Source organism: Erpetoichthys calabaricus, chromosome 4 (assembly GCF_900747795.2).
Source record: "Erpetoichthys calabaricus chromosome 4, fErpCal1.3, whole genome shotgun sequence".
Taxonomy (NCBI): domain Eukaryota; kingdom Metazoa; phylum Chordata; class Cladistia; order Polypteriformes; family Polypteridae; genus Erpetoichthys; species Erpetoichthys calabaricus.
In genome coordinates this window covers 162,742,870-162,757,357 of record NC_041397.2, presented here as the reverse complement: position 1 = coordinate 162,757,357, position 14,488 = coordinate 162,742,870, and the positions used below count along the sequence as shown (strand labels likewise).

Below are 14,488 nucleotides of genomic sequence, written 5' to 3'. Positions count from 1 at the left end.
ATAATAAATTAATCTATTCACCCTTCAAATTGAAGGGTAACTTCATAAGTGAATCCAGATATACTTACAACATTATACTCTGCCGGGTTATTATTTTTTGGAATTTGATAAAGGACTGCCTTAATGTGAGGAAAAATTAAAATATAGTCAATAGACAGATTGACACCTGAAATATACAGTACATTTATATGCACACATAAAACCAACATAAGGTGAGTAACCTAGTTAAGGCAGAAACCTATTTTCTTAAAAATCCATGTTTACATGGGCAGTATGCTTCTGGAGTTCCTCCTTTCCCAGATGCTCCAATGTCATTAAACTGCAAAAAAACAGTCAAATGTAATCATCATCCCACATGAACATGAAAATAACCATAAAGCCTGTGATCATTTTCTTGTGTTTTACAAATACGCTTAGTCTTTCATGAGCAGGGAAATAAATAACATCCATCCCTTTTTTACATCATCGACCGACATGAGCCAGTGATGGATTTGCAATATGAACACAGGCCACTGTGTCACCCGATCACACTGTAACCAACATATTTATAGCAAATTGTTGAATTAAAACTAAACCAACACTTTATTAATATGTTTTTTGTTACTGGATTGCACGCAGCACACTCTGCAAAAATAGTGATGTACCGGTACATGTGCTTCTTGCCTTACACCTTTAAAAAGTTATCTGACTACACAACACACCTTACTTTTCAAGCGTTACTCACAAGACAACTCTCAAGATTGTGCTGCTGAGCTTAACAATGTATGTTCAGCTCATCAATATAAATTTAGAGATTTCTGAAATATTGTGAGAGAGAAAGAGAGAGAGAGAGAGAAATTGGAGAAGGAACAATATGATTGTCCGAGTTCTTGCCCAAGGAAATTTATTGGTGTGAATAATTTTACCCTTGGCTGCTAAAAATGTATATGAAACTAAGCAAGGGAACAGAACGTACAAACATGAGCAGACCACAAAATCCTTTACTGTAACCTGGTTAAAGGTTTACAAGGCCAAGTAACTGGGTTACTTGCAAAGGAATCTGTGCCTGTTAACCAGGTTTCTCTAACCAAAATAAGAGGTTTACATGTCATTTTAGAAACCAGAGTTCTGCGAAAAAACTGGGTTATTAAAGTGCATGTAAACACACTAATTCTCCCATGTACAAAGTTGAGGAGTCTCTTAGAGGATCTGTAGTAAGAGTACATGGAAGAGGGATTTGAAGAATCCATAAAAGCTCACCTGTTTTCCAGTTCTGCCCTCATTTATGAAGGAGCTGAAGGAAGAAGACCAGTGATGTTACCAACAGCCTGAGCCTCCAGGCATGTTAAGCTTAAAATGCTTTCAGAATATGAAGTACTTATCATTTGTGAAGCAAGAAGCAAGACACACTAGTGTTCTCCCAGTCAGCACTTTTCTTTATTCCATCAAACAATCTCTTCATTAGACAAGGCACCTATGGTGCTCCAACATTTATTGCAGCATCTTGGCTATCAATGTTTACAATATTTTACTACTTAGAATACTGCAGAAGTGAGAAGATACATTTTATTGCTTTAAATAACAAAAACCACTGTGGAAAATTCTCAGATAATAAAGAATAGTTATGAGCCTCCAAGATGACCATCCTTTATTACACCAATTCACAGGTGTCGAACTCCGGTCCTCGAGGGCCGCAGTGGCTGCATGTTTTCATTCTAACCATCTTCTTCATTAGTGAGCCATTTTTACTGCTAATTAACTTCTTTTGCATTAGTTTTAATTAACTTGACTCAGGCCCCTTAATTGTCTCCTTTTCCTTAATTAGTAGCCAAACAATAATGAGACAAACAAGCCATCATATGACCAGCTCACCTGTGCCCATCACACGATATCTGAAAATAAAGAAAGGTGAAGGTCTGAGTAAGGTTGGTCTCTCAGGTCACCAAAACATTTTGACAGTGTTCTTAGAAAAAACAGAAAAATCAACAAATTTGAAAATATCTGCTGTGGCAGAATGAGAGCAGCAACAAGCCATTGAATTAAATAACGGGCTTAATTAACATCAAGAATCAGCTTCTCATTAAGAGACTGTTTGGAGTGAAATTGGTTGGAGTTTGAAATCCCAGTTTAGCTGGTCATCTGTTAGCTCGTTTCACATCCCATTTCTGTTTGGCTGCCATTTAATGAAGAAACAAATCAATTCAGAGGACTAAATCCTTAAAAACAGGGCTATTGAAATGAAGGGAAAGGAGTTAATTAGCAGTGAAAACTGGGCACTGATTAGGAAAAGGGTTAGAACGAAATCCCCAAATTGATGATCTAAACCATCTTTTCTATTAGAGGAGGATTACCAACCCTATACAAGATGGTAGTGCATCACAGGGCATACTCACTTGCATGAAACAAATTTAGAATAACATACAGTATATCTCTGGGATGTCAGAAAAACACTGGGAGAACATACAAACTCTACAAATAGTAAATGGCATTGGGAATCCAAGCAAGGCAGCATAACTAGCCACGGGCCATGCTTCTACCATAATAATCAAGCCTTTTCTCTATAAGTTACTTTAGTACAATAAACATACTGTAGGTATTTAATCCAAAGCATGACTTTCTACACAATTATAAAGGGAGAATTATGTTTTATCCATCAATTAGTAATATTAATTAAAAATGCTTTGTAATGTCTGTTCTTTTTCAAAGTCAGTAATTTATCAAGAACACATGATAGGATGATTTAGGCAAAAAAACATAAAGAGAGGATAAAAACTAAATGTTACATCTAGGTAAAGTTGTACTGTATCATGCATTTCTTTGTAAAGAATTCAATTGGGTATAAACGCAGTGTCACACTGTTAGTTGGCTTGAACTTGCCCAATAACAAGGTTGTACAAGATTAGGAAAATATGTTAAATTTAATTAGTGCCATGAGGGTAACACAGTACAAAGTGATGATTCACATGAACAGTTTTTGTAAAGAGCACTGATATCTGAATCAATCAAAATCAAGCGATTGGAAAAAAAGTACAAAATTCACTAAGAAATCAGTAGGGGATAAGTAGCTTTATTGCATTGCCACAACAAATGATGGATGGAGAGAGAAGAAAATTAAAGCTAGTCACATTCTAGTAATGCACTACATTCTGTTTTGATGTCTTCTGGTGCAGAATTGACCTTTCAGACCACACTCTTCATTGATTTTCAGTCTCTTTCCACCTCACAATATGGTATGCTTCGTTTGGGTGGTCTCTGCCATTGGCATGGCCTAATGTTAACTACAAGCTAACCTGTGATATGATGGGGAACAGAATACATACATGTTCCATATACTGTATATGGATAAACATAAATCTGCAGTTTCATACTTATGTACATAAAATGCATGTCAAGCATATTAGAAATACATCACCCATGAGAAACATTTTTAGAACCAACAAAATAAAATTTGAGGTCAATAAAGTGCTTAAATTACACTGCAACTCCACTCTTCTCTTTTAGGACTATTGTGGTATCTTTTTCAGTACTACTTTGTTTTTGTTCCAAGAGCAAATATTAATTTCCCAGTAGGTGACCATTAGGAACACAAGGGTATTTTTAAAGCTTGAGCCTCAAGAAAATAAATTTACCCGGCTGCATTTGATATAAACAGAGCTATGCAACAAGCCCTTGGCACTGTACTTGTGATACAGAAATGGTGAGTAAACACTACTGGCAGTACTTATATGTGGACAGACCTGTTTGCTGATTTATTATGGTAGAAGTATAATTGTATTTTTTAATATATTTATGCTTAAAATTAAACAAATTAATACTAAAGAAGTTAAAGTAAGGAATACAATGGGGATCAGAGCCAATTAAATCTCGAAGTTGGGGATTTTTAGCTTCCCTTCATCTGCACTAGCAGAACTCTAAATATTGATTGCAATATATTAGCCCATGTTTATTTATTTTTTTAATTAATCAAATGCATGAATATCAGACAAAAATATGTTTAGAAACATGCAAGTGCAATTTTTGAAGTTGCTCAAAATAATTTTATGGCAAATCCAGAAAGAAAGAAGATAGAGCCAAAAGACAAAAGCTGAGTTTTTACTGATTTATACGGTATTTTATTTTTTCTAGTATGGTTTCATTAACACCTGTTTGAAATCACTTGTTGTTGAAAAGTTTGGGGAAGAAACATGGGAGAAACTAAGGTATGTATTGTGGATGTAGGTGTAAACAATAGGGATATAACTAGAAATCACAAAGTTTGAAAACAAAGCATCACATGTGTCATGTTGCTGTGAAAGTTTTTTTCTTTTACAAGATCTACATAAGATTCACTGAGTAAGCAAGAACTTCTTGTGTGTTTTTTTTAATTGCAAATCTTACCAGGCTAAGTTCAATAGAAAATGAATAAATGTCTGCTTTTTTCCATATTGCGTAATGTAAGATTCAAATATGTATTCAAAGTATTCAAGGTATTTATAATAGCTTGATCGAATATTTATCCAGATTTCTTCAATAGATTCTGGTGAACGCTGAGATGCGCAATTGCAATTATCTTTAAAGATTAAATGACTGTTTGAAATTTCTTCTTACAATAATAAGGTAAGCAAAGTGTAAAATTAGTTATAGGCACACAGTTTTGAAAATTCTTCTTTTAAATTTATACATTCAAACATGCATATGCTCACACATAGATAGATAGATGGACTGAGAGATTTTCTTTTAAAACAAAATTTCCAGTAGGCAATGAAGATTAAAAATTTCTCTGCCATAGTGGGATTTCAAAGTTTAACTTGTAATGTTAAATGCATCTCTGTTGAATTGTTCTTGGTGAAAGTGTTATTAAAGGCACCATTTAAAAAGCAGACAGGCATTTGTTTTTGTGTTCTTAACATTAAAATGATATAACTTTTTATATGTTGTAATTTTCTATAGTGTGACTGCTGAATGTTAAGCTTTGTCTTGCTTTAAATGTCATGGATATCAAACTCCTGGAAGAAAATTAAGAGTATTGAAAATGAATTTTTAATAACTTTTCTCACTTTAAAGCAAATAAGCAAATTACTGTGTAAATACAGAAAACATCACTGCACCAAGGGAATAAAACTTAAGGTGATTTCAGATACATAAAGAGGAAAAACTGCAACACTTACTGAGCTCACCAATGGCACAGTTTTTCTCTTCTTCATAGACCACACTGTACTTATAAGCATTGCACTAAAAAGATCTGTATGTTTGCACAACAAGACTTACACTTCATTTCTTTTGAATGTAATTATTTCATACATAAACATTTAATTCAATGTACAATATGTAGTTCTGTGTTTATTTTAAAATAGTGTATATTCAGTGGAATTCAATTTTTACAGAAAAAGTTGGGGCGGTATGGAAAACGCAAAAAAAAGAAAAACAAAACACAGCGATTACTCAGTTTACTTTGATTTTTAATTCATTGCAGATAGTAGAAACCCAAGATATTTCATGTGTTGTCTGATCAACTTCATTTTGTTTGTAAAAATATTTTTATTTGAATTTTCCATACCATCTCAACTTTTTCTGATCTGAGGTTGTAGAACTCTTCCTCATGATAAGGTAATTCTAAATTCCCTCTGCATCAGTAAGTTTTTAGTTCTTTTCAGTTCATTCAGTAGTTACAGATATTTATAATACAAAAATATTAATATAACAGGATTAAATATTTGCACACTTAAACTTACATGCCAAGGTAAATAAAATAAAAATAAATATCTATGTTTAAATATAGCAAAATGAGACCAGCATGAACGACAATGGAATGGCATAGCCATCAATGGTTATTTCTTGCTTTGCTCCTGATGCTCCTGGACTAGGCTCTGGTTTTCCTCAAGCTTACAAAATGAAAAGGATTTTTTTTACACATCTCAATGCTATAAATGTTAAATTAACTGATAAACCTAATGAGTCCATGTATGCATTAGAATGACTTTGTGTTTGCAAAATGATGGACTGCCAGCCATTTTGCTGCCATCCTATTAATCCAGACACAAGATCCAAAAAAAGGTGAATGGACAAAAGAATAAATTCAGAAAACTAATACGTGAATATATCTTTTCAGTCAAGATCTTTCTTACAGATGTTAATTTCTTGAGACTCTAGCTAGGGCAAGTTACAGATAGAAAACTGATATATCATCTTACCGAATAAGATTTATTGCATTCAACTTTTTTCTTGGTGCTTTGGCAGAATGCAGGCTGAAGTTCAAGATACATTTATGACTTATGAAGTTTATGAGGATGCTATTACACTTAGACTGGTTCAAGAGTCTTGTAAAATGTTAAGTAAGTAATATTTTTGTCCTTGCTTTTAAGTACTAGTTGCTCTTTTATACAATAATAGACACTTAAAATGAATAATGGAAGTACAGCTGCAATTGTCATTTTTAAATTATTAAAACATTTTATTACAATGACAGTATATACAGTATGTATATATACTTTATATCCATATTTGTATGTACAGTATAAAAGGTCACTTTCTTGTTTGTGTCCAAACACTTTACTTTTTAAAATTCAGTACAGGATATAAGGCAATAGAAGGAAAAACTTTAAGTCAGCTTTAATTGGCAGCTTCTAAAAAGGACGATCCTTTTTGTTAAGGCCATCAGGCATCAATAAAATGCAATAATATCTTTTTTGTATTAGTAAGACTCTGGTGACATTCATCTAGAATGACTTGAATTTCTGCTCTAGCCACTGCCTGTTTTGACTTTGCACAAACTATACAGAGTTTAAATTTCCTTTCTACAAATATTGCAGATTTCCCATCAAAACTTTGTATGAACTTACTAAACTTGCTCAGTCCATATTGGCCTTTTATGAGTGAGTGAATGAGTGTATGTGTGTGTAAGTATGCACTACTGTGGGCTGGTGCATTGAGCCTAATGCTGCCAGTTAGAGGTTCTGGCTCACTTGCAGAGTGTGATAAAAACAACTAATTCATAAAAACAGACAGGTTTTGATATTAGACTGTCATTATTATCAATTTGCATCAAGTTTATGAATGGGGCTTCCAGTGAGGATTCAAGGTTAGTATTAGATCAATTTTCCAAGAAAAGTTAAAAAGAAGACTAATTCTAATGTCTGGAATACAAAAATAATCTTGTTTTCTGATTCACAGTGCTTTGTGAAAAAGGTCAATAAAACTGTAAAAGACTTTTTAGGTAAGACAGAATCACTGCATGCACATAGCCTTGTAGGTACAGCTCATGTTACTGAATAAAGAAGTATGTGATAACATTCAGCAAAATACAAAGAAATCACAGTAAACATATAAGGACTATAAAAATAAAGTAACAAGAAGTTTTAGTTGTATTAGTTTAACACAAGCTAAATATGTGTATTGCAGAATACAATGAATGCATAAATAGTGCCCTGGTAATTATGATGTGTAAGCATTAACTATGGAAGATGAGTAAATAGAAGTTTTCCAAGCTTTATACATTTAAAAATGGACTTTCAATTCAGCTTTTAACTGGAAACTAAACATTGGCCGTTTGTAATGTGGGACACTGGGGTGCTGCAACCTCCCCACCCAAAATATTTTAAAAACTCTAGCTAAATTAATTAGGTAATGAGAAATAATCATAAAATAAATGTGTTTATTTGCATAGTGTGCCTGGTGTCAGTGCATGTCAACATCCATTAAAAATTGGTTTCAGTTTGTATTTGTTTAAATTTCTGTGTGAAACCCTACATCTCCTGAGTGAAGGGCAGAGGCCAAATGAAAGTGTATGTAAGTCCTTGTTCTTTTGGTTGCTTTCAGATTTTTCTTCTCTGTACTCTCACATTTATTAGCAGTGAATTACTATTGTATTAGTTTTTTTTAATCTAATATGATTGGACAATCGTCAAAGCACTGTTTTATGTTCATGTCAATGGTTCACAGTTTATGCCCGCCCATTAACATAACTATAGATAAGAGAGCGCAACTTTAGAAAATGGCAACTTCAACTGGAACTTCAGAAATCAAAGAAAATTTGGTTATTTCTTTAATGAAACACCCCTTCATAAATTGTTCACTTGAAGAAAAAAGAAGATAAAGGAGCTTGGATTGAACCAACCTGACTTAAGAGTTTTTCAGCAGGCAAGTGATGGCGGACAAACATACACGTGGACTTTTTCCCACACAAGCTCCGCAGGTAGTCGAGACCTGCCTGAAGAGGATTGGACTGCCTGGAGAAGCTGGTATAAAAGCAGCTCTGTGATTGCCATGTTAGAGCACTTTGGATGTGTCTCCTTACTGCTAAAGTCCACCTGCCCTTGGTGTTTGGTCACCAGTGAGTCTCAAATGGCTGGGTGATAGTGGGCATACAAGTTGCCACTAAGGTAGAGAGGGGCAGGCAAAGGGGCGAAACAGCTTGGAGAATCCACCAAAGTGCTAACTAAGTGCTGTGTTTACAAATGCTGGTCTCACAGCTCATTTTTTACTGGCTTCTCTGGGAGTCCTGAGGAAGTGCCACTACAGAAAAAATGTTGGGAAACACTGATCTAGACAATAGTATGAGGGTGAATTTTTGGTAGGCTTAGTGAAATGACTCAATTCAATCTGAAAGTAATTGAGAAATTTTCAGGCCTGAAGGAAAGGGGGGCAAAACATATGTTCAAGGAAATACACGCACCCTGATCGTAGAGGCAGAGTAACATTTAGGTTGGACTTGTCCTGTGGGTGTAGTACAAGACAAGTTGAGTGGCTATTTATTAAGATGGGGTCTGTGGACTTACAATGTGCATTTGTGCCCTGTTGAGGTAAGCCTGACAAACTTGTATAGGACTGGGCAGACTGGCCGTAAGTGTAGAAAAAAAATTAGGGTGGTAATGACTTTGTGGGGTGTGGCAAATGATAAACTGGAATGTAAGACTTAAGAAAAAGTAAAGAACTAGTGATTGTATGATGTGGATTTATGGAATACAGTGGAAATGGCCAAGGACTGGGACTCTATTAGAAAAGGCAGAATAAAATTTGGATTGGACTTATGCAATGTGTTATAGGAAGTCAATGTTACTGGAAGATTATGGCAGTGGGAGTGTGAGGAATTATTGTGTGGATTTTGGCAGAATGGGGAACTAAATCAGAATGGGTAATTCAGAGACAGGTACAGTATAAAATTTGGGTGGCAGGTGCACCTGTTCCTTTCCACATCTATAGAGAAAGTTATGGGAAGAATAAAGGGACTGTGGATGTCATGGATTGAAGTTTTGGAGAACAGTAGAAATGGGAAAGCTGGCATCAGATTGAGAAACATGGTGAAAAGGATATAATACATTTTATCCTGGATTTGTCCTATGGGTCTAGTACTGGACAGGCTAAGATGTGCATTACCACTATGTTGAGGACCACGAGAGCATGTGGAATAACCGGATAGATAGAATAATAGAAGTGATAGGCACTATATAATAGATAAGTTCTGCTTCAGATTGTCCACTGAAAAACTGGGCCCCGACGAAATTTTTCTCATCAGCTGTCACTGGAAGTTGATAAAGACACATAAGAAAGGAAGGTGAATTAGATTGCATTTCTTGTTTTATTTGCTGCATTTTGGAAAACTCTTAAAATGATGTTAGTATTATTGATGATGATAATAAAATAAAAATCTGTCCGTTAATATGTACTCAAACCAATTCATACTCCAATTCCTCAGTAAGAAACCTGCTTTGAAGCTTTTGATGCTACATAGGAACAAACTCACTCACATGCACAAAATGAATAGACTCAAATACAGAGGAATTAGAAGGGAAATTTGCAAATGTTCTGGTATCCAGTAAGAATGAAAGAAACAATGAATTACATGTACATACTGTGGATGACTGACATTATAAAGAGGAAGAAAGAACAGCCAAACTGGCCTCATCACAATGAAGTTCATTTAAAAAAAGGACTCACGGTATTAGTATGTGTTAGAAAACCTCACTAGTTAATGTAGGGTAAGTACCACTGCCAGGTACCCATGGTTGTTAATTAGTAACCTTCAATACATTACACAGAGCTAGGTTACATAAGCATAGGAGTTATTTTATTTTTGTGTGCTTTTGTTGATTCTTTTGCCATTTGGATGTCGTGATGATGTCATAATGTTGTTTTTCAGATGCTATGACTACACACATGGGTGTAAAATCATTGGATATACTCATGTGGTTTTGGTTGCCATTCTGTTTAAGACCGAAAACTACAGATTTATTTAAAGACCTTTAGCTAGCTAGGGATATCTATTTATTTCTTGTTGAGGTTTTTGGATATTTGCTTTTGACAGTTTTATTTTTATCTTTGAGGTCTTATGGTCTTTCAGTTTTGTCTGCTGATTTCTTAGATATCAGTAACTCTGTGCCAATGACTGTTCTTGGCTTGAATAGTATTGAACACAAGTTGTATGTATATACATTATGCACACACCCAAACATATATGTGTGTGTGTTTGTAAATATATAAAACTGAATTTCTGTCTGTTAGAACATCACGAAAACCACTGTACCTATTTCTATAAAACATTGCTCTTATTTCCAGTTTAATCTAATTTAGGATATAGGCAATTCAAATGTTAAATTTTATACATAAAAATATATGGAAAAATTAAAAACTGAGAAAACATCACTTATCATCACTTGAAAACCAACATGCCGATTTCTACAAAACTTTGCAGTTGTTTCCGATATATTCTAATATTGAATACAGGTAAATAAAATTTTAGACTTTCTAAGCATTAATATCTAGAGAGAAATAAAAACCTGAGACAACCTGAATAAAAATTACCACTTTCACTGGACCATTTCTCCTTTTAACTTCAATATCTCCTGAATAAAACATGATATCGATGTGATTTTTACATGAAAAGAATTAGAAATGATTGTGTAAGAAAACAACAGCGTGGAATTACCTTCATGTGGTCCATACAACGTCCTCCTACTCGCATGTGTGTGACACAGTAGAAGTAAAAAAGTTATGTATGATTAAGATCACCTTGTGAGAAGGATTTAGGAGCTGTGGTGGACTCACCACTGATGCCAGCTGTTATTTTAAAATTAGATTTTCATAAGGACAGTAACTAATACAGATTAAGGTTAAAGTTTGCATTAAGGCAATAATGCCTTCACACGAAGAACAATTCATGCACCAAATAAGTTAATAAGCAGTGTAGTTGGGGACAGATAGGAGTACTTTAGGGATATAAGTCTATTCTGCAGTTCATTTTTTTTGTTGGGATCACATACCATCATACAGCCAATAAGTAAACAATTACTTAAAATATGGTATAAGATCAGTTGGTTGTTGCTCTACTCCCAATGAAAATGGCAGTGGCCCTGACTAGGCATGACCCTAAGAATGGACAAAACTTGCATTGTGATTCTTGTTCTGAAAGCTGATTAAATGGATGGATAAAATAAGGTGATGTGTTTAAAAATATATACATTTCAATTATTGTGAAATCCCAGGGATCTCCAGTTCAAATACATGCTGCTGAATTCGTAATATTACATATTTAATCCTATAGGTGATGATGGTTGACTATGTGTTGTTTAAGAGGTAGCATACTAACTATAGGGATGTGGAAAGCATAAAGGACCATTAAAGGTAGCTGGTAATCTATCAATGATAGTGGCTGGAGAAACAATTATTGTCCTCCAACTAGGAAGCATGAAACAGCGAAGAAACAGCCTGTGTAGCTTTTTGTCTTTGTCTGAACCCTCACACTGGCTTCTTAAATTAATTACTAAAAGGAGGCCAAACAAGCCCTTGTACAGTAGGTACAGGACATTTGACAGCAAAGAAAGGCAATGTCTGAAGTGATTGAATAAGAAGCTCGAGGGGTTTGGGCAGGAAGCAAAGGTGAGAAGCTAATAAATGAGCATTTTACACCAAGTATCTTGTTTCCAACATAACAAAGAAAAAAAAAAAAAAAGACTATGCTCACAAACAGAATGCTAGTGATAACAATGCCCCTGAAGTACTGCTCAGCTTCTGGCAATGCTTATACCTAAAATGTGTGTCTCATGATGTCTCAGAAGGTTGTCTCAATACAGTACAAGTAAACAACCCCTATTTTATTAAGATATTTTAGTGTGTGTTTCTTTACACAAAATGTTTAGAAAATTATTTTAAAAGCACTATGTGTGCCACATCTCTGAAAATATTTTACTGTAATTAAGTATAAAACTCCTGATGTAAATTTTGTTTTGTACAATCACCCCAGTGTGGTACAATCCTGGAACTACAACAAATCAGTGCAAGTCTGTGAGAATATAAATTGCATAAAATATATTCACTATAAAAATAATAAATAAAGTTAATAAATCAGAGAAAAAAATCAGGCAACAAAAAACTAAAAACATCTGTTTATAAATAATACAGTAAATATAAAATTATACCACCTTGGGAGTTTTCTTATTTTACTATTATACAACATTTAATCACAGTGGATTTAATTAGACTTTTTGACATTGATCAACTGAAAAAAGAACAAATATGTACAGATTTCTGCATGGTGGTCTAAATTAAATACAAATATAATGCACAAAATAATATATTAATACAGTATAGACATCTTTGGCAGCCATGACATTCTTGAATTTCTGTAATGATGTTTCTGTAACCTTTGGACATCTGGGTACTGCAATTTTTCTTATTTTTTGCTCAAGCTCTTTTGCATGGGGCTAGAAAATTAACAGCCTTTTTCAAGTCCAGGCACAAATTCACAATTGCGTTGACATCTGAAGTGTATCTTAGCCAGTCCAGGATGTTACCATTGTTGTTTTTAAGGTTTTCTTCTGTAACTTTGACTTTACACTTGGCATCATTGTCTTGCTGGAAAACAAATCTTCTCCCACAGTACAGGTTTCTTGCTGACTGTATCAGGTTTTTCTCCAGGATTTCCATGTACTTTGCTGCATTCATTTTACTCCCTACCCTGCTCCAGAGACATGTGCTCAGAACATAACTCTGCCTCGATCATATTGCATGGTGGGAATGGTATTTTTGGTATGCAGTGATGTGCAGTGTTCAAATATGTTTTTTATCTTTTTGGCAAAAAAAGCTTTTTTAAATTTTAATCTCATCAGTCCAAAGAACCTTTTTCCAGCTGATGTCAAAGCCTCTTATGAGACTTCTAGCAAACTCTAGCTGAGATTTCATGTGTGCTTCTCTCACTGGCTATCTCTTTGCTGCTCTGTATAAAGCTGCAACTGGTGAAGCACATGGGCAACAGTCGTTGTATGCAGAATTTCTCCAATCTCAGTCATTGTGGCTTGTAAACTTCTTCACAGTCGTCATAAGTGTCTTGGTCATTTCCCTCTCTAGTCCATTTTTTAAAATTTTATTTTGTTTTAATTCTTGCACAATCATTCACTTCTTGTAGATGACCTGCTCTGGCCAGATTTACAGATGTGCCATACTCTTTCTATTTCTTATAAACTGTTTTACCTGTAGTTCTAGCAATATTCAGTGAGTTGGACATTTTCCTATGTCTATCCCCTGTCTTGTGCTTTTCTGTCACCTTTTCATGGATGTCTTTTGTCTTCATTGTGTAGATTAGACCACACCACACTATTGACTCACCACAAGTTGCACCTTCCAGATAAAGGAGCATTTATACACAAGTCAATGGAAACCCCTTGACTACAGACAGGAGATCTCCATTTAACTAATTATGTGACTTCTAAAAGCAAGTCTGCACCATTGATGATTTTGGTGCATTGTATTAAAGTGAGTAAAAACTTATGTGATCAATTATTTTATGTTTTATATTTGTAATTAATTCAGATCATTTTGCAGGTCTTTTTCTGTTAATTGCTGAAAAAAAAGTTATATCCATTGTGATTCAAATTTGTATAAAAATAAAGTGAAGACATCCAAGAGGTGAATACTTTGCATAGTCACAGTATATACAGTACTATCATGGTTTTCTCATTCTATAAGATGCTAGCACTGCTACACATCCACATCCATTCAAAAAGCTAAATTTGCCATTTTATTTTATTGATTAAGTTGTTACCTTTGAATATACACTGATATTCTACTGTTAAATACACACTGACTTTCAGTATTAATTATTAATAAGATTGAATCTCTGGTCAAATTCATATTTGGTACATATTAAAGTAAATTTATTTTCAAGTGAGTTTTATTTGTCCACTTCAATGCACAGATATCCTGACCTGTATTTGGGGAAGCTGCAGATTGTTTAATTGATGTCTTTCTTTGTCTTTTAATGAGCGTCCTCTTGTTGTCTATGGAATACCATTTGTCCCAAAATGAAAAAAATAAATAGCAAATACAAAATAAATTACCACATGAAAAAGTACATTAATATATATTGTAAAATAAGACACCTTGACACAAGACAAAGGTTTGGGGCAGCCACCCGTGTACTTGACCTTGGCTGCAAAATAAGCAAAATATTGAACACAATAGTGTACAGAACGGAGTCCAAAACAGAACTGATCAACAGAGGAAGGGAGTGGGTTTTTATAGGGAGGTTGGTGGAAGTGCT

At 34.3% G+C, this 14,488-nt stretch overlaps 1 protein-coding gene across 1 annotated transcript in view; it reads left to right on the top strand.

Annotated features, from left to right (window-relative positions):
* The first annotated feature begins 1,203 nt into the window (after positions 1-1,203).
* Positions 1,204-14,488, top strand: part of gucy1b2 (guanylate cyclase 1, soluble, beta 2) — a 51,678-nt gene continuing 38,393 nt past the window's right edge. Inside the window, exons 1-3 of the mRNA XM_051926625.1 lie at positions 1,204-1,290; positions 4,105-4,178; positions 6,196-6,290. Of these exons, the coding sequence (XP_051782585.1) occupies positions 1,204-1,290; positions 4,105-4,178; positions 6,196-6,290 (256 nt within the window). The remainder of the gene's footprint in view (positions 1,291-4,104; positions 4,179-6,195; positions 6,291-14,488) is intronic.